Below are 22,269 nucleotides of genomic sequence, written 5' to 3'. Positions count from 1 at the left end.
TGGATCATGCCTTTGTCGTTTCTGCAGTTCTCTAGTGAAGTTGTAAAGTATTTGCCTTACAGATGAGCCTGAGGTTTAAGTAAGCTGGTTTGAATCACATAAATAAATCTGGGAAATCCAGATATGTTTGACCACAAAGTTTATATGCTTTGCGGTAGACAGCTTCTGGGCTGTACAGAGAATCCTGTTACTGGTTGTTTTTTTTATACCCTTCTCTGGTTCCTTCCCATACAGAGTTTGGACTTCAAACAAGATTTCATTTTCATGGCTTTTATGTTATTCTAGCCGTCCAGTATGGTAGCCCAAGCCACAAATGGCTAACTGAAATTAATATAGTTTGAGTTCTTACCTAACATTTCAGATGCTCAGCCACATGGCTGTCACACTAAACCTTGGACTTCCTAGTGTGTCGTACTCTAGCTTCTCCGGGAATTCTGGAGGTCAGTGAACAGCTCCTGAGCATGTTTCATTTGTTGTTTAAAATGGCTCTACAGGATATTTGTATTCTCATTTCACATTTGTAAAAACTGAAACTTGGAGATTTTGTCACAAAGTACTTACCTGCTAAGTAGCCACACTAAAAATCAAGCCCAATTCAACAAGTTTCACAGGTCACACCTTCTCATTGTCATGTTACCCATCAAGTCCATGCTCACATTCAGAATAGGTTTTGAATGTTTTAACTGTGTAATCTTAGATCATGATATTACTGCAGTATTACTTTGTGAATCTATTCTTTGGAATGTCTAAAAAAGCATATACTTGGGCTATTTGATATTTTTCCCTTATTCCTCCTATTTGTCCATATATGCCAAAGCGAAAGCCAACTTACCTCTTAAATCCACTGAAAAGTAGCCCCTTTGAGCTACCTAATAGGAGGTCGAGGAAAGGAGCCCGAGAGCCTAAACCCTTCCTCTTGTGTCTTTAATATGTTCATTTCTCTTTAATATTAATTTACAAAACTGTAGTTTAAGCAAGAGTTGCAACATAAAGGCCCAGCCCAGCCTGACCTGCTGCCGCACGGACAGCTCAGAGTTGTCACAATTCAGCTGCCATTACAATTTCTTGCTTTGGAGCCAACTAGGTTTATTGTTGGGCTAGGACCCACATACATCTTGTTAGCTACCAGTAGATAAAGGGACCAGCTTTCTGAAGGAGTTAGACGTGGTAACACACTCCTGTTGCACAAGTGCTTTGAGGCAGGGGCAAGAGGATGGCCTTCAGTTAGAATAACCTAGCTACATAGTTAAACTCCAGGATAGCCATGGTGTCAGTTCCTCTTGCACTTGGGAGGCAGAAAGAAGCAGGTGGATTTCTGAGTTGGAGGCCAGCCTGGTCTACAGAGTGAGTTCCAGGACAGCCAGGGCTACACAGAGAAACCCTGTCTCGAAAAAAACTAAAAAACCCCTAAAAAACTAAAAAGACAGAAAAGTTCAGAGGAGTTGTATATTGTGCCAATCGTTTCCATAGTAACTACTTGGTTACATTCAGCATCATTTGCATTGTTTTTAATGTTTTAGGGAACTGTATTGTGTTAAATACTAAAGTGTTACAATAACAGAAAGTGGTGGTTGAGATTAGAAGTAAGGACCAGAACTAGTCACATGTACTGAACTGTTCATGGTTTCCAAGGTCCTTTGCATAGTCTGGTGTAGACATTCCTCTCCATGTGCCCATGGCGGACATCACTGTGTAACTCTTGGTACCTTTCTCAAGAGCTTGCTTTCTTTTTTTGTTTGTTTTGTTGTTGTTGTTTTAGAAATCTAGCTTTCTCTTTTTTTTAAGATTTATTTATTTTATTTTATGTATATAAGTACACTGTAGCTGTACAGATGGTTGTGAGCCTTCATATGGTTGATGGGAATTGAATTTTTAGGACCTGCTCACTCCGGTTAGCCCTGCTTGCTCTGGTCAACTCTGCTCGCTCAGTCCCTGCTCGATCCAGCCCAAAGATTTACTTATTATTATACATAAGCACACTGTAGCTGTCTTCAGATGCACCAGAAGGGGGAGTCAGATCTCTTTACGGGTGGTTGTGAGCCACCATGTTGTTGCTGGGATTTGAACTCAGGACCTTTATAAGAGCGGTCAGTGCTCTTACCCTGAGCCATCTCGCCAGCCCAAGAGCTTTTATATAAGGCTTCATCTCCATCTTTAAATACTAAGAAGGAGCATCTTAGATTTTACTATAAGACTTTAGGGGAGGTGTTTTCAGAAGTAGACTTAGTCTTTGGTATACACCAGGCCATACTCATGGACTTGACAGCTCCTGAGGAGGACAGACAGTAGGAAACATATCCCAGTATGGAGTTAAGCTCTGTAGTGAAAATGTGCTATGAATGAATTTAGGGTTATGACCAAGGGTTATCTGGATCTTTAGAAATACCTTATTTCTGTTAGATGGTCACAAAGTAAGGGTGTGATGGTTAAACTTGAAGGGGCCAGCTGCGCCAAGCTTGGGTGTGAGAGTGTTCTGAAATGGTTCATTATTCACCTAGTGTACTGCTGGGTGAAGACATGGAGGACATGATATCTCTCCTGTCACACCCATCCCTGTCATCTCCATTGATATTTCAGGTTTGGTTTCTTTGATTACTTGTCCTTAGCTCAAAACTTGTTACTCCAGCTCTTGAAACCAACTTGTGCTGTTTTGTTTTTTTCTTACTAAAAACCACATAAGTGGATTTTAAGCCCCTCAGCATTTGCTGTTTTCACAGCTTCAGTCTGGTTGTGTCTTGTTCCACCATCTTACTTAACACAGCCTCTGGCCAGACCTCGGTGCTCTGAGCACAGTTCAGTTTCAGAAAAAAGTTCCACATGGGTCCTCACTTCACTCCCTAGTTCTTAGAGTCTCTCCCTTCCCTTTCTCTTCTCCACTGATTTGGACAAATCTGTTTCTGTCCTTCCGGTGATTTTAAGATACAGTTTAGATATTAATCTGTCCTTTGGAACAGTGGAAGAATTTTAGCCAAATATTATCCCATGCAAATTAGGAGAACCTACCTACTGAAGACACTTGACTTCCACTCACCCAGATTTTCTCCTTGGTGTTGAGGATAAACCTGGGCCTCAGACATTGTGGGCAGGGTCTCTACTTCCTACCTACGTCCCTAGCCCTGGAAATGTTTTCTTTTTGTGAAGAGTGTGTGTTGTGTGTGTGCGCGCGTGTGCGTGTGTGTGTGTGTGTGTGTGTGTGTGTGTATGTATGTATGTATGTGTAACACATATATATGTAGGTGCCTTCAGATTCCAGCAAAAGGAGTCAGATCTCCTGATGCTGCCCAGTGGGGGTGCTGGGAACCGAACTAAAGTCTTTATTACGTGGTTGTCTTTTTGAAAATTTACTATTTCTTGCACCTCAGTCTTTCTTAGAGTTCCATGTTCATTTGGTAAAAGGTCTATAGGTCTTCTCACTGGTAAGAAAAATACCTGTCCTTTATCTGTCCTTTTTCAGGAGTAATGACGAGGTCAGGAAATGAAATTGTACATTCTTGTTACACCTTCATTTGAGTGGTGTGTCACTGTCTTCTGCCTCTTGTTAACAAGAAGTTTGCTTTACTAATCTGTTTTTCTGAGTTTTGTTGTGGTTAAGACAGTTTTCTCTGTCGTACGGTCCTGCTGTATTGTGTATGTGTGTGTGTGTTTGTGTGTATACACTGCATGTAGAAGGCAGAGGTGGACAGCACTGTCTTCTTTAGCCTCTCTCCATCTTATTTTTTGAGGCACGGTCTTCCTGAACTTAGAGCTCACCAGTTTGGCTGGGTTGCCACCAAGCTCCAGGAATCTGTTTGTATCCATGCTTCCATGACAGGCCGGAGCTGGAGGCATACACCTGGCTTTCTGTAGAGTGCCGGAGATCCAAAATAGGTCTGCTTGTGCAACAAGTTCTTCACTGATTAAGCTTCTCCCCAGACTCCTAGATCTGATTTTTAACATGTTGGATTCTGCTAAAAGTCTGTGGATACAAGTCATTTCATCCATTTTAGAACACTTAAGCACGACTTTAAGTTATTGCCTCCTCCATTTTCTCCTCTTCCCCTGGAAGGCAGGTAGATGTCCATTAATCTCCCATCTGTTCTTTACCTGTATTTTTTATGGCCCATGTGTTAGATTTTGATAACATTAGGCATCTTGAGTCTTTCTTCGCTCCTCTTGCTTTTTTCTTGGGGCACACTGTGTTGACCTGGTTGTGCTTCCTTGCTATAGTTTGTCATCTTTGTTACATCTGCTTTCTACCAGCCACTACATTCTTTCTTTCTTGTCCACTTGCTGGATTATTCCATGAACTGTCAACTGTAGAGTGCTTTAGAGTAGATCCCAAAATAATGCCTGTGTGTAAGGTTTTTTTAATCACATTTTAAAAAGATAATATATGCTCAAGACTGAAAGCTCTAAAGAATTTACAGTGAAAAGTAAGGCTCCTCCCAGGAGCCTGTTCATATGGCTCTACAGTGCTTAGTGCTCTTAGTGCTCTCCTTAGTGCTCTTAGTGCTGCGGAGCGGAGCCATTTTGTGCAGGTCACACCATCTGAACATGAGTCTTATTTCCCCACACGTAATTATAGTGTACTGTACATACCGTGAACAGTAGTTCACAATCTTGAGAGCCTTTCATATCTTTCATATCATGTGGAAGCTATTTGTTAACAGCCTCCATTGATGAGCATGTGAAGTTTTCTTCATTTCTTAGTAATGATACTATGAGAATTAGCTTGTACCAATATTCTGTATGTAAATAAAGCTGTGAATCCTAGAAGCAGAATTACTAAGGCTGATGGTGTGGCTGGCCATACATAGTGAGAGGACTTCATTTGGAGCTGCCCTACAGAGAGTTTGACTTATGTGTACTTCATAAAAATGCCTGTTTCTCATCCTTGCCAAAAATGTGATGCTTTAAACTACTCTTTTTCTGTGGGTCTGAAGTTAAAACAGCGTCCCAGGTGCTATATAATTTTTATTTCTCCTATTCTGAATGAGGTTTTATCAGACAGAACCTATCACTAGCCTAGAACTCAGTAAGTTCTAAACTGTCCAGCCCAGTATAGATAAGACTGCCTGGCTAGTGGAGCCCAATGGATTGGCATGTCACCACTTCCCTGCATGGTAAGAATGCAAATATGCCACCACACCCACCTTTGTAATTTTCAATGACCATCCTAGGGATTAAATTTAGGTCTTTTTTTTTTTTTTTAAGATTATTTATTATATGTAAGTACACTGTAGCTGTCTTCAGACGCACCAGAAGAGGGCATCAGATCCCATTATTGATGGTTGTGAGACACCATGTGGTTGTTGGGATTTGAACTCAGGACCTTTGGAAGAGCAGTCAGTGCTCTTAACTGCTGAGCCATCTTACCAGCCCGGTCTTTTTTTTTTTTAAATATACATTTACTTAGAGTGTGTAAGTAAGTGTGCCCAGAAGCAGGCACACCATGGCACATATGTAGAGATCAGAGAACTTGCTGGAGTCATTTCTTCCATGTTGTGCTCAATTAGCTAATTCAAGCCATGAGGCTTAGCAACAAGTGATTTCTTGCTAAGCCATCTTGCCAGCCCAGGTCTTTTTTGCTTGTGTGGCAAGCGTTTTAAAAACTGAACTATTTTCTTATTCCAAAATTGGACTTTTTTTTTTTTTTTGTCTTTTCAAGACAGGGTTTCTCTGTGTAGCTCTGGCTGTCCTGGAACTCACTCTGTAGACCAGGCTGGCCTCAAGCTCAGAAATCCTCCTGCCTCTGCCTCCCTTTAATCTGCTGGGATTAAAGGTGTATGCCACCACACCCAGCAGGACATTTTTTTAATGTATTTATTATTTATTTATTATACGAACACTGTAGCTGTCTTCAGATGCACCAGAAGAGGGTATCAGATCTTATTATGGGTGGTTGTGAGCCACCATGTGGTTGCTGGGATTTGAACTCATGACCTTCCGAAGAACAATTGGTGCTCTTACCCGCTGAGCCATTTCACCAGCTCCAAAAATTGGACATTTTTAAGCAAAATTTGAGTCACTTTGTTTCCTTTTCTACATACATTTGTTCATATATTCTTTGACACATTTTTTCAATTGTGATGCTCATAGGTTCAGCCTTTGCAAATACTTCTTTAGTGCCTTTCCACTTAGACATAGCTGGAATTTTGTTGCTGGTTTGGCTTTCTTTGTGAATTTATTTTATGTGTGTGAGTGTTTGGCTGCATCCTGGGTGCCTTGTAGCGGCCAGAAGAGAGCATCAGGTCTCCAAGAGCTAGAGTTACAGACTGTGAGCCACCATGTGGGTGCTGGGGTTCAAACTCAGGCCCTGTGGATGCGTAGCCAGTGTTCTTAACTGCTGAACCATCTTTCCAGCCCTCATTGTTGTTTTGATATTTTATTATGTGTACTCATGAGTGCAGGCACTCAGCATATATATGGAGGTTTCAGGTCCTTTCTCCTCCTGTCATGGGATCTGGGCATCAGAATTCAGGTTGTCAGTGTGTCTGGCAAACACCCTCACATGCTGAGCCCCTCACCAGCCCTCCATAGCAGTTTTGTCTTTTCTTTTGTGTGTGTGCTAGGCCTTGGCCTCTTTTGTGCTAGGCAAGCACTCCACCACTTAGCTGTCATCTAGCCCTGTATAGTGTTTTGGATTACAAACATGTAGGTTTATGTATTCAGATTTACCTTTTATGTCCTAGTTATGTCTCATACTCCTTTCCTTCCTTTTGTTCTCATTCTACTTTGGGTCATATGTACGTGTGCTTTAATCTATAGTCACCATGTGAAACATGCATGAGCTCTGTGTCTTTTAACTTAATGGCTTTCCAGTTCGCCCTTATCCTGCAGATACACTTTTCGTGTGCTTAAGCCTTGTGATTGGACAAGATGGAGTTTTCAGTCATGTGTAGTGAAGCTTCTAATTTGGTCTCAACTTTAGTAGATAAAATAATTTCTCTGTGTTGTGTTTGAAGCATCTGTGTGTCACTTGGTGAGTGGCTCCTCAAGCATACAAATGTCTTGTCTTGACAGAAACTTTCTTCAGTTTACTGTGCTGGCTCTACAGGTCCTGGAGTTTCCCTGATGAGTGTGTAAGCTGTCTCCCTACATTTTCAGGAGCTTCAGAGAAGCATGGAAATAACCAAAGTACTTCTCTTATCAATCCTACAGTCAAACAAGTCATCTGCTATAGAGTTTTCTTATCACATTTTCTGTTTATTCTTTTATATCATTGTTTTAAGATGATCATATATGTGTATCCTCCTTATATGCATATGATAGTTTGTTGCTATTTCAAAAATATGTCTCACCATTCTGCGTGGTTGTATCAAAAGTAAGCAGTTGTAGGGATTAGTAACTGCTTGATTGATGAGTTGATTGACTTTTGTCTTTTTTTTTTCTTGTTTCTCGTTTTGTTTGAGTCACTTCAAAGTTAACGCCCTCCCGCCCTCACCTCCAGAATGCCGAGATTATAAGTTTGCCTACCTCACCCAGCTAAGTTTATTGATTTTGAACTTTAAAAAAAAATCTTAATCACAACCAGATACAAGTAGGAGCAGACTGATTTCTGTGAATTTGAGGCCACCCAGGGCTACATAATGAGGCCTTGTCTGGAAGAAAATAGAGTAAAAAATGTATCTAATCAACTTACCCTTTGGAGCATCTTAGCTTGAACATGTTCACAGCACCATTAGCCTATTGTTGAACACACCTTACATTTTTACACTGTAGTGTAAGTTATGAATTCTTCATCTCATGGCTGCCTCGGAGCTACACTCAGTGTTCTACCTGTTACTAGTCCAGGTAGCAGTCAAAATTCTAAGTATATTCACCATCATAAAGTCAACAACTGTTAGGTCAGCCGATTACTTGGTTGGGGATCATCTTAATAATGTCTACATGAGTCTTGACGCTCAGAAAGCAGAATTGCTGTTTCGGTAAATCATACCAGAGGTTTAACAGTAGATCAGTTGTGCCTTTTGAGGGTAGCCCCCATTTTTGTTGTTTTTGTTTTATGAACAGCCACACATTGCAAAATGCTATTGTTAATGAAATTGTTTGTTGTGGGGAGCATCTGAAAGGGAAGGGATTGCCTCTTGTGCTATGAATGGAGGAAGACAACTCTTCGCCAGACCTCGAAGCCTCCCTCTCTCAGACAAACTGCCCAATTCCTGTTGTACTTAGTCTGCTTAGGCTCCTCAATGGCTTTACATCATGGAGCAAAGAACATGTCAGAAAAGGTTCCTTAGTAGATGGCATCCTCAAAAGCCTGTGCATGGGAAGGAGCACTTTAATGTACTTTATGGAATGGAGGACTGTATTACTCAGTCTTTTCTTTTAACGAGTTGACAACAACTGACTTTAGCAACAAAAGATTAACCAATTCAGTCAAAGTTGTCCCTCAGGGAAGCTGGCAGAGAGACTTACTTGTGAACAGTGGTATATCTATTAACACTCAAAGCTTGAGGGTTGTCTGGTGGCTTGCTGATTTGCTTTATGGTGCTGAGGGGTGTGCTCTCACATATGTCTCAGGGTTTACACTCTGACGTGCCTGCAGAGTAATGTCCAAGGCACAGGTACAAGTTTGCAGTTCAGATGCATGGGAGGTCCAGGCAGGGGGACTTCAAGTTCAAGGCTTGTTAGGACTCTACAGAGTTGAAGGCCAACCTGGGCACCCTGGTGATACTGTCTGAAAATAGTAAAGACTGAGACGAGCCTTGGCTGCGAGGGTGGCACCGCCCCCGCCGTGCCGCCCTAAATGTTCTCCTTATGAGTGCTCTTTGACCTGTGGGGCCCCTGCTTCTTGGAGACTAGAGTTTGGAGTAGTGAGAGGAGTGGAGGTACTATCCTGGTCCTGTCAGGAACACTCTGTGGTCATTGGATGCTGTGCTTTGATTATTTATATATTTATTTAGTCTGCCAAGTGTGGACAAAGGCAAAGTCTGTTGTTCATGAAATCCTGAAGGACCAAAGTGTGAAGTTATGGGGAAAGTCTTTAAAAAATAAAAGTGTCATTTCCTCTTCAAGTTTGTTGCTCTCTAGTCATTTTTAATATTCTTTCTTTGTTTCATTGTTACTGTTTTAAGCCTATAAGCTTTGGTCATCTTTGTTTCTCAAGAAACAAAAGCCCACCTTCACTACTATCATTGGCTGTTTGTCTTTGTCTCTACAAAGCAGGCAGAGTTCTGCACAAGGGAGTTGGGCTGAAGGTCAGCTCGTTCTTGCTTACTTGCCTTAGAAGTTCACATTTCCCCTAAAGTATTTAACCCTAATTTAATGAGCTTTTGATTTGTATTCTGTAAGTAGAAACTATATTAAATTTATTTTTCTAAATGTTTAATACTCCTTAAATGTCAGTTGGGATGATAGACAGAGTTTAAAAGTCATAAATGTTGACCAGTGATAGAATGTTCATTTTCTTATATACAAGACACATTTGAGGGAACAAAACAACCTATTATTGGGAGAATAATTAAACCATAAATATATCTATTCAGTGAGGAAATAAAACATAGTCATTTAGTTATAATTTGTGATAGTTACCTAATGCCCGTTAGTAACATGGACAGTGCTTAATAACTAAAGAAGCCGGAAGTACCATGCACCTGCCATCTTCATGACCAAACCTGATAAAGCTACTTAAACCATTGGGAAAGCCATCCTAGCTCCATGGCCTAGACCTTTCCAAGAATGGGCGTCCTATTCTAGTCATGTTTACTAGAAGTACAGTCAGGAATCCAGGCTACTACTCATGGTGGTAAGGTGTTCTGTTTAGGTGAGACTTGGTCTCCTGGCTCAGAAGGTGCGGATACTTTCCAACACTTGGAGTTTCCTAAATGCTTTTAAATGAGAACAGGTGTAGTCAGCTTTAACTTAGAAATCAAGGCATTTTTACTTTTGTTTTCTTTAAGTTAGGCAATACTTTATTCTAATAGCCACTTTATTAAGTTAATAGTTCCCATGGACCTGGGAGATGGCATAGTGGATAAAGTGCTTGCCTGACTTGAGTTTGGATCTGAGACCCAAAGCAGGATGTAGTCCTCTGACTACACTTGTTCAGGGCCACATCTTTTACACACAAGCATATAACACATGTACAAAAATAAGTATCATTCTTAACAGTCAGGCCAGTAACTGACAGCTCATGAGAGTGGAGCCTCTAGCAGGTTTTAAACCTGTTTCCTTAGAATGATTTTTGCTATCTGTAGAGGATCTCATAAACTTGAAATTGTCTTTGTAAAATTAGGTGTTTTAGAAATTTTGTTATCACTTAAATCTTTTTGTTTTGTTTTGTTTTGTTGTTTTTTTGTTTTAACACTTTTTTTTTTTTTTTTTTTTTTTGTATAGCTCTGACTGTCTGGAACTCACTCTGTAGACCAGGCCGGCCTCGAACTCAGAAATTTGCCTGCCTCTGCCTCCCAAGTGCTGGGATTAAAGGCGTGTGCCACCACTGCCCAGCCACCTAAATCTTTAAGAAGCATTTTGAACAGAAAGATATTTTTGGGCCCCTTCTGCCATATGAGATGTAAACAGTTAAATCTTAAAAGTCATGAGGTATTTACTAGATGTTCATGAAGGGCTGCGTTCAGATCTCCAGCATCTACATTAAAAGCAAGGCCCTGTTGTGCATGCCTGTAAGCTCATGCTGTGGAGGAGGAGAGGAGGGGTTCCTGGAATTGTCTGACCCAGCCAGTTGAGCCAAATCAGTGAACTAATTAGACAAGCTGTCTCATGAAATAATGCAGAGAGATTGAGCTAGATATCTGACATTGATACACATGTGAACACACGAGTTTTGTTAAAATTATTTTTTGTTTTAAGGATTTCATACAGGAATAGGATATGTTTGATCAAATCCAGCCCATTGCCTCTCCTCCAACTCCTTTCTCCCCACCACAGCTTTTTGCTCCTGATGAAATGTGCTATTTAATACCCACTGTGGTCATGTAGTGTTGTCAGTATGTGCATGGGTGTAGGGCCACCTGCTGGAGCATGGGTAAGTAACCTCTCATGGGCTGTATTCCATTGATCCCTCCTTCCCTGGCATACACATTGCGGCGTATCTGAAGTGAATTTATTATCAGTAAAAAGCTTTACTTTGATAAAAGGGAAGAGATAGCCAACAAATCTCTGATTATCTCATCCAGAATCTCCATTTTTTTAAATTAAGGTTGTGTACCAAAAGCAAGTCACAGAGAGAACCTGATGTTCAGACACATTCTCAAATGGTGCTAGGCTCTAAGTTGTCTTTTTCTCTTTCAGCGGGCCCATATGGCATCTTTGCTGGCAGGGACGCCTCCAGGGGGCTGGCGACATTCTGCCTGGATAAGGATGCACTTAGAGATGAGTATGATGACCTCTCAGATTTGAACGCAGTACAAATGGAGAGTGTTCGAGAATGGGAAATGCAGTTTAAAGGTATCTTCATTTGGGGGAGTCGTTGGAAAACCGAACTATATTCTATTGCACACTTTTAAGGACACAGACTATTTTCCTTTCCGTCATTATTAGGATGTGTTTAAAACACTGCTGTATAGTAATATAATTGTTACATGTGGCAATTGGGTTGAAAGTCTGTATTTTAATTTATACTAGCACCATGTCTGGCAGCACATGCCTGTGGGCCCAACAGTCTCAAATTGTGAGGCTTTTAATGTCTTTTAAGACTTGTTCATTAAGGAATGGTTTTGTTTTGTTAAATATAGGCTTGTATTTAAAACAAGGGTTAAGGTATAGCACAGTAGTAAATTGTGTATGACCTCCTTGTGCTCTGGACTCCAACCATGGATTAGTGGTGAATTAGTGATATCAACACTAGTGGTAATATATAGCAGGTGATATAATTGTAACTTTGAGTGGTAAGGAAGGAATGCTGTCCCCTCTGTCATACCCCTCAGCATCAGTTCTTACCTGCCAGGGGATGCTGCCTGAGCCATTCATCTCCTGCTGGGTCTGTGAGCAGCTCTGTGGGCTTCCAGGCACTTGTCTGGTATGCAGAGTCCACCTTAATACTCCCCACAGCTAGTTGAACTTGGTCTTGGTTTAATTAACTTAGCCTAGGTTTCATTTCCAGACAGAAAACAAACAATCTGCATACAAGATTGTAAATTAAACAGACACGTCAGAGTGAGCAGAGTGACAGATCTAAAGAGAGCACTTGGGATGGGAAAGAGTGCTGGTGTGGTAGGGGCCTTGCAGGCCTACAGAGCCCAGAGAAGTCCTTGTCTCTTCCACCTTGTAACATTTTTCTCCAGATCTGTCTCAAATCTGCCTACCCTGTGGTTCCTGCCGTCAGCCCATAATCCTTCACCCTGAGGGTCTCCATTTCCTTCCATGTGGTTTATATCCCAAAATGGTAGATGGGGGTTGAGGGGCTATATGTTGTAATCCACTGTAATTATAAGTGTGTGTATATGGGGGTGGGGGGCTAGGTTGACCTCAAACTCTTGGCAGTCCAAGTGCTGGAACTATGTGTATGAACACTACATCTGATTGTAATATTTTGGGTTATTAAGGCTCAAAAGAATTGGATTGGGGTGGAGCTCAGTGTAGGGCACCTGCATGAAGCCTCAGATTCCAGCCCTGCCACCAACAAACAGAACAGCCACATTCCAAGACTCATGATATTGTAAAGCCAGGCTGGACAGGTCTGAAACAGTCCATGCGTATACATTTAAAAATACAAGTAATGCTGATAGTGTCTGATTAAGACCTACTGGCACTGAACTCTCCTTTAAAGAGCAACCCTGACCTTGTCAGATCCTGCTGCCTTGTGTTCAGACCTTGTGTACGTGTAAGTGAAGCTTTGGAGGAATTCCGGCTTGTTCTGTGGGATTTAGAGGCACGTGCCTTCTTGCAGTACAGTGGAATCATGAAACAAATGAACCACTACTGACTTTGTTTTGGTATATCTTTCAGAAAAATATGATTATGTAGGCAGACTCCTAAAGCCAGGTGAGGAGCCATCAGAGTACACAGACGAGGAGGACACCAAGGATCACAGTAAACAGGACTGAACTTTGTGAACAACCAAAGCCAGGGGCCTTCAGAACTGCAACTCGTACCCCTTTCAGAGAATGTCCAGTCTTTGGGTGTGATGCTCCTGCTGTGAGAAACATTTCACCAGAGTGAACAAGATAATCTGCCTGACTGAAGATCTGAGGATGAGGCAGTGTTTGTGCTGCCAGGTGAATTTGTTGCAGTTGGTTGTAATATCTGGTGGGTTTCATCATCCGCAAAGAGAGACAGGATCTTCTTAACAACAAGAAAGTCACCGGGTTGTTTTTCCCCTCCCCTGCCCTCCCTTTCCCCTTCCCTTCTCTCTCTGCCTTCCTTTCTTTCCCTACCCGTCCCATGTCTCTCTTTTAAAACAAACAAAAAGTATCAAAGACAACCAGATAGGTATTTGCTACTCAGTGTGCAGATCTCTGGAAAGCAAGAGACTGTTTCACAGGCCATGTTTTATTTGTGTTAAGGGAAGAGCCCTGGGCAGGGGAGAGGGGTTGTATACTCATTTAAGAAGTTCAGGCTACTGAAACATTCAAATGTGATTCCCAAACTTTTCTTTTGGAACTTTGTCAGGGAAGAGGGAAAATGTCCTTCTAAGAAAGATTTGGAAGTTAGAGGGATTTCCAGTGGATTGAAGTCAGCAGTTCCCAGCAAAGATAATTTGAAACCAGTTTTATTTCTTTCCCTTCCTTCTGCTAGGTCAAATCAATATTAATTGTGCCTTATTTCACTTCCATAAACTTGAATTACTTTTTGGGAAAGCCCCTCTGTGAATTGAGAAGTCACTACAAGCAGCAGTGAGGCTGAGGCCGATGTCATTCTGTGTGTAGAATGGAAGAGGAGGACTCAGTGTTAACTGCCATGTGTTAGGACACAAACATAGCTAGCATTGTGATGGCCAAATGCATCCCCTGTGCTTTTTTCTTTTCCAAGAAAAATTGAAAAACAAACAACTCTTCCCCAACAGCTGCCTAATTTTAGGAGTCTGACCTCACTCGTCACTGGTATGGGTGAGTGGGGCCGCGGTATGAATGTCTGTGTGAGTGAGTCTGGATGTCTGTGAGAGCACCTTGGGAGGGACTCTTCCTGCGATGCTGTAAATACGAGTACCGTTTTAATAAAGCATGTACAATAAACCAAATAAGCTGGAGTTGACTCTAAATGCAGAGCCGTGAGCCAGTGTGTCATATACTAATAAGACTGCACTTAATTCACGATGAGGGGGAAAACCTCTTAGAAGTGAAAATCGGGCCCTGGTTAGCCAAGCTGTACATGTCCCATGCTCCGTGTAACTTCCAAGGCAGGTCCACCTTGGTGGGTGGTTCAGGTAAGAAGGAATATTAGTGTGTACAGTGTGCTCAGGCTTTGCTGCCACACTGTGTGCTAGAAGCACCAGCCTTCTAAGCAGGAACTGACATAAAACACAGTATTGTGCCCATAGCCAGTAAATCCCTTTCTTGTTATTGAAAAGTTATATTTCAAAGCCTGCTTAAGTTCAGGTTTTGGCTTCATTATGGTGGATTCTTAGTCAGGGACAGATTGCTCTCACAGAGAAAAGCCCCAAATAGATGACACTAAAGAGGTGTTCCTGATAGGTGCAGTGCAAGCAGAAGCTCAGAAGGTGTGGTGGGAAGCCGAAGGGTGCAGGGTGCTACACTCCTAGCATATTGGAATAGTCTCCAAAGGCGTGCTTGTCCCCAGATAGATCCTGGCTGAAGAACTCTCGTGGAGACTAAAGTGTGTTGATAAATGCTTCCTTTTTTATGTAAAATATTTTCTAGAAGCAAATTGTTATATATCTCTAAATTCTGATGTAGTAAATTGGTGTATCTGAACCATTGAGCCTGAAGGTTGATCATCTGCATTTGTGAGAAGCCCCAGGTATTCATGCAGTAAAACAATGCATTTTGTTTTTTAAAAGGAAGTGGCTTTGTGTTTTGGACTTTAAATAAACTGTGTTCTGTAGATAATTTAATTCCAGTCAAATGTCTCATTGTTAGGTAGTGTGGTGCCCAGTCCTGGAGGGTCTGTAACCGTCATGATTCTTCATGTTGCCTGACTGATGGGGGTTTTAAAACATGGGTTTTTTTGTTTTGTTTTGTTTTTCTTATCCTTCAGTATTAGAATTCAGACCCAAGGCTTCACATATTGCTCAGCCATTTAGCTACATCCTCAGCTCCAAAGTATACATCCTTCCTATCTACTGAGCCTAAACCTGTGATCCCTCCAATCATGCTTAAGATTGGACATGTTTGAGAAACACTGCATCTATCTTTTGAAGTTGTGTGGTCCATATTTGCCATACAATAAAAGTTGAACTTATAATTTGTGTCTAATTCTGTACATTTTGGTTTTTATATGTGTGTATATATTTAATTATATTTATATGTGTATGGGTGTAGGGCAGAAGTGGGTGTCAGATCCCTTGTTACTGGGATTACTGTGGTTGTAAGACAGCATGTAGGTAGTGGAATTGAACTTCAGTGCTTTGGAAGGGCACCAATGCTCTTAACCACTGACCCATCTCTCCGGCTCTCTGCACTTCTGTTTTCTATTATTCAGCTTTAGAGCTCTGAGTTAGTCATTTCACGTAAGATCAAACAATGGATTTAGAAAACAGGGAAATTTGAACTTTTTTTTTTTTTTTGGTCTCTTGCAGCCCCCAAATGGCCATACTTTGAGTAGAGCTGTGCAAATACAGCCAGAGTCCCTGCAGTAGGGGTAAGCCTGCTCAGATGATGTTCCTCATACCTTGGGGGTGCAGTTCCCTAGTTCTCCCCAATTCCTCAGAGCTGCAGAACCTGCTGACCACTCACCTCTTTCCACAGGCATCGAGGCTCAAGGCAATATGTTGAGTAGCACTTGAGAAATACCTCCTCTAGAAACCAAAGCTGCATGAGCCAGCCTTCACATCTGCAAATCCCACTTACCTCTGTTGATGGCTGAGTGGCAGCCTGGTAGGCACCTGTGTCAGTAAGGTGTTGACATTGTAGTGCCTGACAGCTCTTAGTGGTCCAGATAAATGGAAAGTACTCTACTTGGAAAAGGTATACGTTTCTTTGAGCTTGGTGAAGGTAGAGTTGGGTACTACTGCACTGGGTAATATTTCCTCTGAGGTCGGCTGTTGACTTGGTAAATAATACGAATCAGATCGTGACCTATTTGGCTATAGGTAAAAGGTCAAAAAATAGTTGCCAAGCACCTTTAGTCTTTAACCCAACCTCTTCACAGTGCAGAGACCCCAAGGAGGACACCATGCTGGACAGCAGCTCTCCTTCCATCTGCTCCACCTTCATTCAAGCGACTCCCTGAGGTGCTGTGCACGCTCCACAGTTATCACGTGTACATAGGGCCCAGCTAACCCCTCATAATTTTTCAGTACACAGCCTGACGAATATCTACATGTGCCTTAAATGTGCTCTTAAACCATTCTCAAATGAAAGTAACAGTGCAGACTGTTGTGTATGCGAGACAGTCTAGACTTGGTTAAAAGAAAAATTGTCAAAGCTTAGAAGATAAATTTAAAATACACTTTGACTAGTTATAAAAGTGTGAACTGACCAGAAGTCTTAGTTAAGCAGTTAACTGTGTAAAGACCTCCTTCATTGCCTTTGAGGTTATAGGGCATCCTCTTGGTCCAAGGCTTCAGGTTCACCAAACATGTCTGCCTAACTCCCTATAACCTCAGATGTTGATACAGCATCCGTGCACACCTGCTGCTTACACTCTCTGGGAGAACTGTGGTACCACCCCACACAGCTTGTCTCCCTACTCAGCCTCCTTTATTGTCACTCTATCCTTGGTAGCTGTTGCCCGTCTGTAATGGCTACTCCTGGTTGTCAACTTGACTATATCTGGAATGAACTACAATCCAGAATTGGAAGGCACACCTGTGATCCAGATCTTGAGGCTGGGAGATACAAATTTACAAATTTCTCACCTTGATCTTGGCATGGAGATCTTGAGGCATAGTGGCTATGAAAAGCTTAGGTCCAGGCAAGATAGTACATGCCTTTAATCCCAGGAGACTGAGGCAAGGAGATCTCAAGTGCAAGGTCAGCTTGGGACAAAGCAAGTCCCAGATCTAGGTGTGGTGGTACACACCTTTAATCTGGGCCACACATTCTGCTGGAGCCATACATAGGGACTTTGGAAGAAGGAAGATTCACTCTTCTTTGACTGCTTGTACTGACTTGCCAGCACATCTGTTAGAACCTACTTCTACAGAAGACCAGCTGAAACAGGCTCATGGGGCTGCCACATGAAGCTACCTCTAACTTAACTGTGGCTTCCAGAGTACCCCTAGCCATTATCTGGGTTATACTCCCTCCCTGGGTAACTGCCCTGCTAGCTCTTGAAGGCAGAACCAGATTCAGTGCCCCCATCCTGAATTAGAAGCCCCCGGTCCAGGCCTTCATAGCAGGTACATTAGTGACCTTGAAGTTGCTTTGTAATCTGTCCTGATAAACCAGCACCCAGATTGATGCTTCAATTTTAGGTCCAGTATTTTTTTTCTCAGATTTTACTACACCGCTAGCTATTTAAGATCGGCTCCATGCAATTTTTGTTGAGAGAATTTGAGAACTGAGAAAGTAAGCAGTATGAACCAGGGTGCCAAGGCTTCAGAGAGCACCGAGGAGGTGCATCTCAACAGTGTCTCGTAGTTCTGCCTAGTGGGTTTGCAGTTAAGAAGTTGTTGCTACAAAAAGAGAAAGGTAGGGAAAGAGAAAAGCTCAAGAGACTGTTTATGAAGCCAAGAGTAGACCACACAAGTTTAAGATCTAGCAGGGAGCTGTGTTAGTGACAACTGGCTGCAGGCAGACACTCCAGCAATGCAGCTGGGACCTGAGGAGCCCAGGTAACCAGGATAATTTAACTACTTTGCTCCAGGGAAGTCATTTCTCTTCCCTACTGTGGCCAGTCACCAGTCAACACAGAAAGGCAGGCACTCCTTACAGGGTCTAGGTGATAGCATGGAGAACTTGGGAAATCAAGGTAAGAAACACTTCAGTTTGATCGACAAGGGCTTGAGAGATGGTTCACTGGTTCAGAGCATGTACTGTTCCTGGCAGGGGACTGCTAGCGCCCATGTTGGATGGATCACAGCCGCCTAGAACTCCGTCTCCAGGGGATCTGATGCCCTCTTCTGGACTCCATAGGGGCCTGCATATGTGTGCATATTCACACATACACAGAATTTTAAAACAACAATTTAAAGAGCAAACTAAAGTGTGATAAAGGTAAGTGGAAACTGCCTGGACCAAATGTGCTTTTCTGGGGGAAAGCCTCACCTGTCGATCTTTGCCGAGAGTTAGAGGAGTTAAGTCATGTCTCACACAAGAAAGTTCTTAAAGTGTTGTGTAAGTGTGGACAGTGCCTAGACCCTGGAGTGAGCCTGCTGCTTCCCAGTGAGGGAGTTTCATCCTGAGTCTTTCAGTATCTTTAGGTGGTATATAATTTAGTTGTATAAAGCAACAATCTGAACATCTTGGTAGTTAAACTGATAGTCCCAATATGAGAAATGGCCTCTGCCTTCCCCCAGGTCACCAGATGGTTACCAGTGATGCCCGGTAATAGCATTAGATACTGAGTTCAGCAAGCAGGCCTGAGGCACAGTTTCCGAGTTAATATTCTCAGTGCTGGGATGGCAAAGTGCTTGGAAGGCCTAAGTCTGAGCCCAATAGCCCATGTGGTCAATTGCTCTAGCCTACTGAAGAAGTTCCAGACCAGTAAGGCCCTGACTAAAATAGTGGATGTTGGTACTTGAGGGACCCCTGTGATAAGTGTTGTCAACTTGACAGAATGTAGAATCAACTGGAGACATACCTCTGGCCATGTATGTGGCAGACTGTCTTGGTTACATTATTTGCTGTGGAATGACTCATGTGAACTTGGTGGGACCATCCCCTGGGCAGGGATCCAGGTTTGTATAAAGTGGAGAGGTGAACCGAGCAGCAGAGTACTCAGCTAGTTTTCTGATTGTAGTTGTGTGACCAGCTGCTTCAAACTCTTGCCACCTATTCTTCCCCACCGTGATGGACTTTACTCTTGAGTTGTCAGGCAAATTAAATCATTTCTCCATTAAGGTGCTTTTGTGTGAGTATTTTATCACAATAAAAGGAAAAGAAACTCGGAAAAAATGTCCTCTGGCACACACAATCTCTCTCTCTCTCTCTCTCTCTCTCTCTCTGTCTCTCACACACACACACACACTATTTGACATCTGAAATAGTTGTGGTTTCCTGAAATTGCATAATGGGTGAAATCTAGTTGAGATACCAGAATTGGGACTGCGAAATTAAATTATGAGATCACGTGATCACGTGACGAGTGTGGCATCTGTTGACCCTCAGACTTGCTTGCTTTGTATCAGCTGATCTTTCAACTTCACAGCCCAGCTTTGTTGAGCAAAATGAGTGATTAGAAGGACTGAACTGACTCTAAAGCCAGTGAATACTTTGTCAGTCATGAATTTAAAAAATGAAATCACAGAATCAAATACAGATAACAGTCTCTTCAACAGGCAGAATCTAGTTCACTTAGATGTCCTCTGGATGGCTCATTTTATATGTTGGTTTGACTAGGCTGCGACGCACAGTTTGTTTGAACAGATGTTGTGAAAGCTATTTGTAGACATGATTACTGTGTGGAGTCAGCAGATTTAACCACAGATCACCTGTTTCATGTGGTCAAATTACTGTCAAATCCACCAAAGACCTTCCGAACAGTTCAGCATCGAGCCAGCCTGTTTGGGACTTCCTGGCGAAATTTGTAGATTTTGGACTCCAAATTGCAGCATCGTCTCCTACCTGCAAGTCTTGTCAGCCAGCTCTGCAGATTTCATAACTCACAACAGAGTAAGCCAAGGCTTTAAATTCATAGACTCTCCCTTCCCCCTTTCTCTTTGTCCCTCTTCCCTTACCCCCTGTAGTTGCCCAAATATGGGAAGACATCTTAATTATTAGCATCTCTTTTAAAAATTTTTGCTTAATTTTTGTTATTAGGTAATGTGCTAGCTAGAGTCACATCAACCTGACAAACTAGTCACCTGAAAGGATTAAGAAAATGCCTCCTTAAGATCAGGCTGTAGGCAAGCCTGTAGAGCATTTTCTTAATTAGCAATTGATGAGAGAGGGTCAAGCCCATTGTGGGTGGTGTCACCCCTGGGCTGGTGGTCTTAGGTCTTTAGAAAGGAGGCTGAACAGCCATACAGAACAAGCCAGTAAGCAGCACCCATCCATGGCCTCTGCATCTGCTCCTGCCTCCAGGTTCCTACCCTGCTTGAGTTCCTGTCCTCACTTTCCTTCAGCAGTGAACAGCGAACAGAGATATGTAAGTGTAAGCTGAATAAACCCTTTCCTCCCCAACTTGCCAAGGTTATGGTGTTTCATTACGGCAATGGAAACCCTAGCCAAGACAGGGAACATCTCTTCTTGGCTTAGATCAATACTTGATCTGCTAGGACCACATGGACTTCAGTTTCTGAATTCTGAAGTACATTTCAGCTCTGGGATACTGCATTTGCCAATATTCCTGCAATCTTCCAATAAAAGCAGGCATACATTTGCATCTTGTCCCTGATTCAAGTCATGAGATTGGCCAGAAGGAAAAATGAAACTCTCCTGACCTCAGTGACCAAAGAGTCCATCTGACACTTACAATGAAGAGTGTCATCTATCGACTGTGCTCCAAATCACTTGTGTGACCCCAATAATGATTTTTTTAAAAAACATCTAGCCTCAGAAGTAACATGAAGCCATTCTCTTTGGGGAAGAAAGCACAAGAAACCTCAGAATTGCACCTAACAAAACCTTGGACTTGACTTCCCCAAATTTAATTCTTAGTTCTCTTGCAAGATGACTGTCACTTTTAGTTTATGGGAATATATCTGAGCTTTTTTCTTTGAGGGTTCATACTCATATAACTTGAGCCATGCCCAACGGGTAAGGTGTAGAACCTAGACTAACTGCTTGGGTTTGAACCTGGCTCTACTATTTACTGGCTGTATGACTCAGCAAAAGACTTAACATCTGAACCCGACCAATTAGGGCAGATTTTAGGGTCCCTAGAGCAAAGTGACCAGAACAGTGTCTGGCATATGGGAAACACTATAAAGCATTAATTATGATTACTACCCCTCCTTTGTTTTTCTAACACAAATGACCTACTGGGTGTTATTTTATAAACCCAATTGTACTCATTAATGTCCTGTAGATATCAGTCCATACTATTACCTACTGATAAAGCCATCTCTTTCCAACAAGTCTCATTCTCCATAAAGTGGTTTCAATAATACCTAGAAGAAATATCTATATCTACCCAAAAGCTTACCTCCTTTGCTTTATAATTAACAAATCTGCAGGAAAGGAGTGTTTGGTGAACTAAATGGTTTAGTTGGCAAGAAAAGGTAGGTGAGGAAGACAGTATGAGGAGCAGGAGGGAGGGAGTGGTGGATGGATATGATCAAAATATAAATAAAATATTTAATAAGATACTTAAAATATCTTTTGTTTTGTTTTGTTTCGTTTTGTTTTTTTTGAGACAGGGTTTCTCTGAGTAGCCCTGGCTGTCCTGGAACTCACTTTGTAGACCAGCCTGGCCTCAAACTCAGAAATCCACCTGCCTCTGCCTCCCAAGTGCTGGGATTAAAGGCGTGCGCCACCACCGCCCGGCGTTTTAAAATATCATTTTTAAATGGTATGAAAACATTTTTCAACCAAGTCTCCATTGGGCACAGGTGAGAAGCTCCCGAGGCCTCTGTTGGTCTTTGAGTCTTACATATTTGAGGACAGTGGCTCACAAAGGATGAAGAGCCTTCTGGCAAAGTTACCTTTCTCCTGCTTCCTTGCCTGGGTCCAGTGCCACCTCACTGTCAAGAGAACTGGGAGTGTGTTTGTGTGTTTAAAACTCAAACACGTCTTGTAGTCAAAGGTGATGTTTCATACTGTGGATTCACCCTCTGAGGTTTCCACTGGAGGGATTTCCTCCTTCCTACCCCAGGAGGATTAGGAAGTGCTGGTGCCTCTGCTACTGCTGGTGCCCAGTAGCTCTTCACCCCCACTGAACTGAAAGGCTTCCAGAAGGGAGACGGCTCAGAAGCCCAGATGACAGGTGATGGCTGAGTGGTTAGTACTGTGCTGCTCTTGCTGAGGACCCCAGTTGGCTGCCTAGCTCCCATGTCTGTTAGCTCACAATTACCTGTACCTTCAGCTTCAGGGACTCCAGTGCCTCTCTCTGGTCTCTAATGATGTGAAAGGGGTATTTGGTTCCCTCTATTTTGTTTTGTGCGGT

The 22,269-nt window shown here is 42.4% G+C and overlaps 1 protein-coding gene across 1 annotated transcript in view; it reads left to right on the top strand.

The window, feature by feature from the left end:
• The window catches only part of Pgrmc2 (progesterone receptor membrane component 2), an 18,759-nt gene extending 3,459 nt beyond the window's left edge, over positions 1-15,300 (top strand). The window contains exons 2-3 of the mRNA XM_031376697.1: positions 11,233-11,388; positions 12,889-15,300. Coding sequence (XP_031232557.1) covers positions 11,233-11,388; positions 12,889-12,986 — 254 coding nt within the window. The 3' untranslated portion in view covers positions 12,987-15,300. The remainder of the gene's footprint in view (positions 1-11,232; positions 11,389-12,888) is intronic.
• Positions 15,301-22,269: the final 6,969 nt, after the last annotated feature.

Source organism: Mastomys coucha, unplaced genomic scaffold (assembly GCF_008632895.1).
Source record: "Mastomys coucha isolate ucsf_1 unplaced genomic scaffold, UCSF_Mcou_1 pScaffold17, whole genome shotgun sequence".
Classification (NCBI taxonomy): Eukaryota; Metazoa; Chordata; class Mammalia; order Rodentia; family Muridae; genus Mastomys; species Mastomys coucha.
Note: the sequence above shows the minus strand (reverse complement) of the source record. Positions and strands in the feature narration are given on the sequence as shown.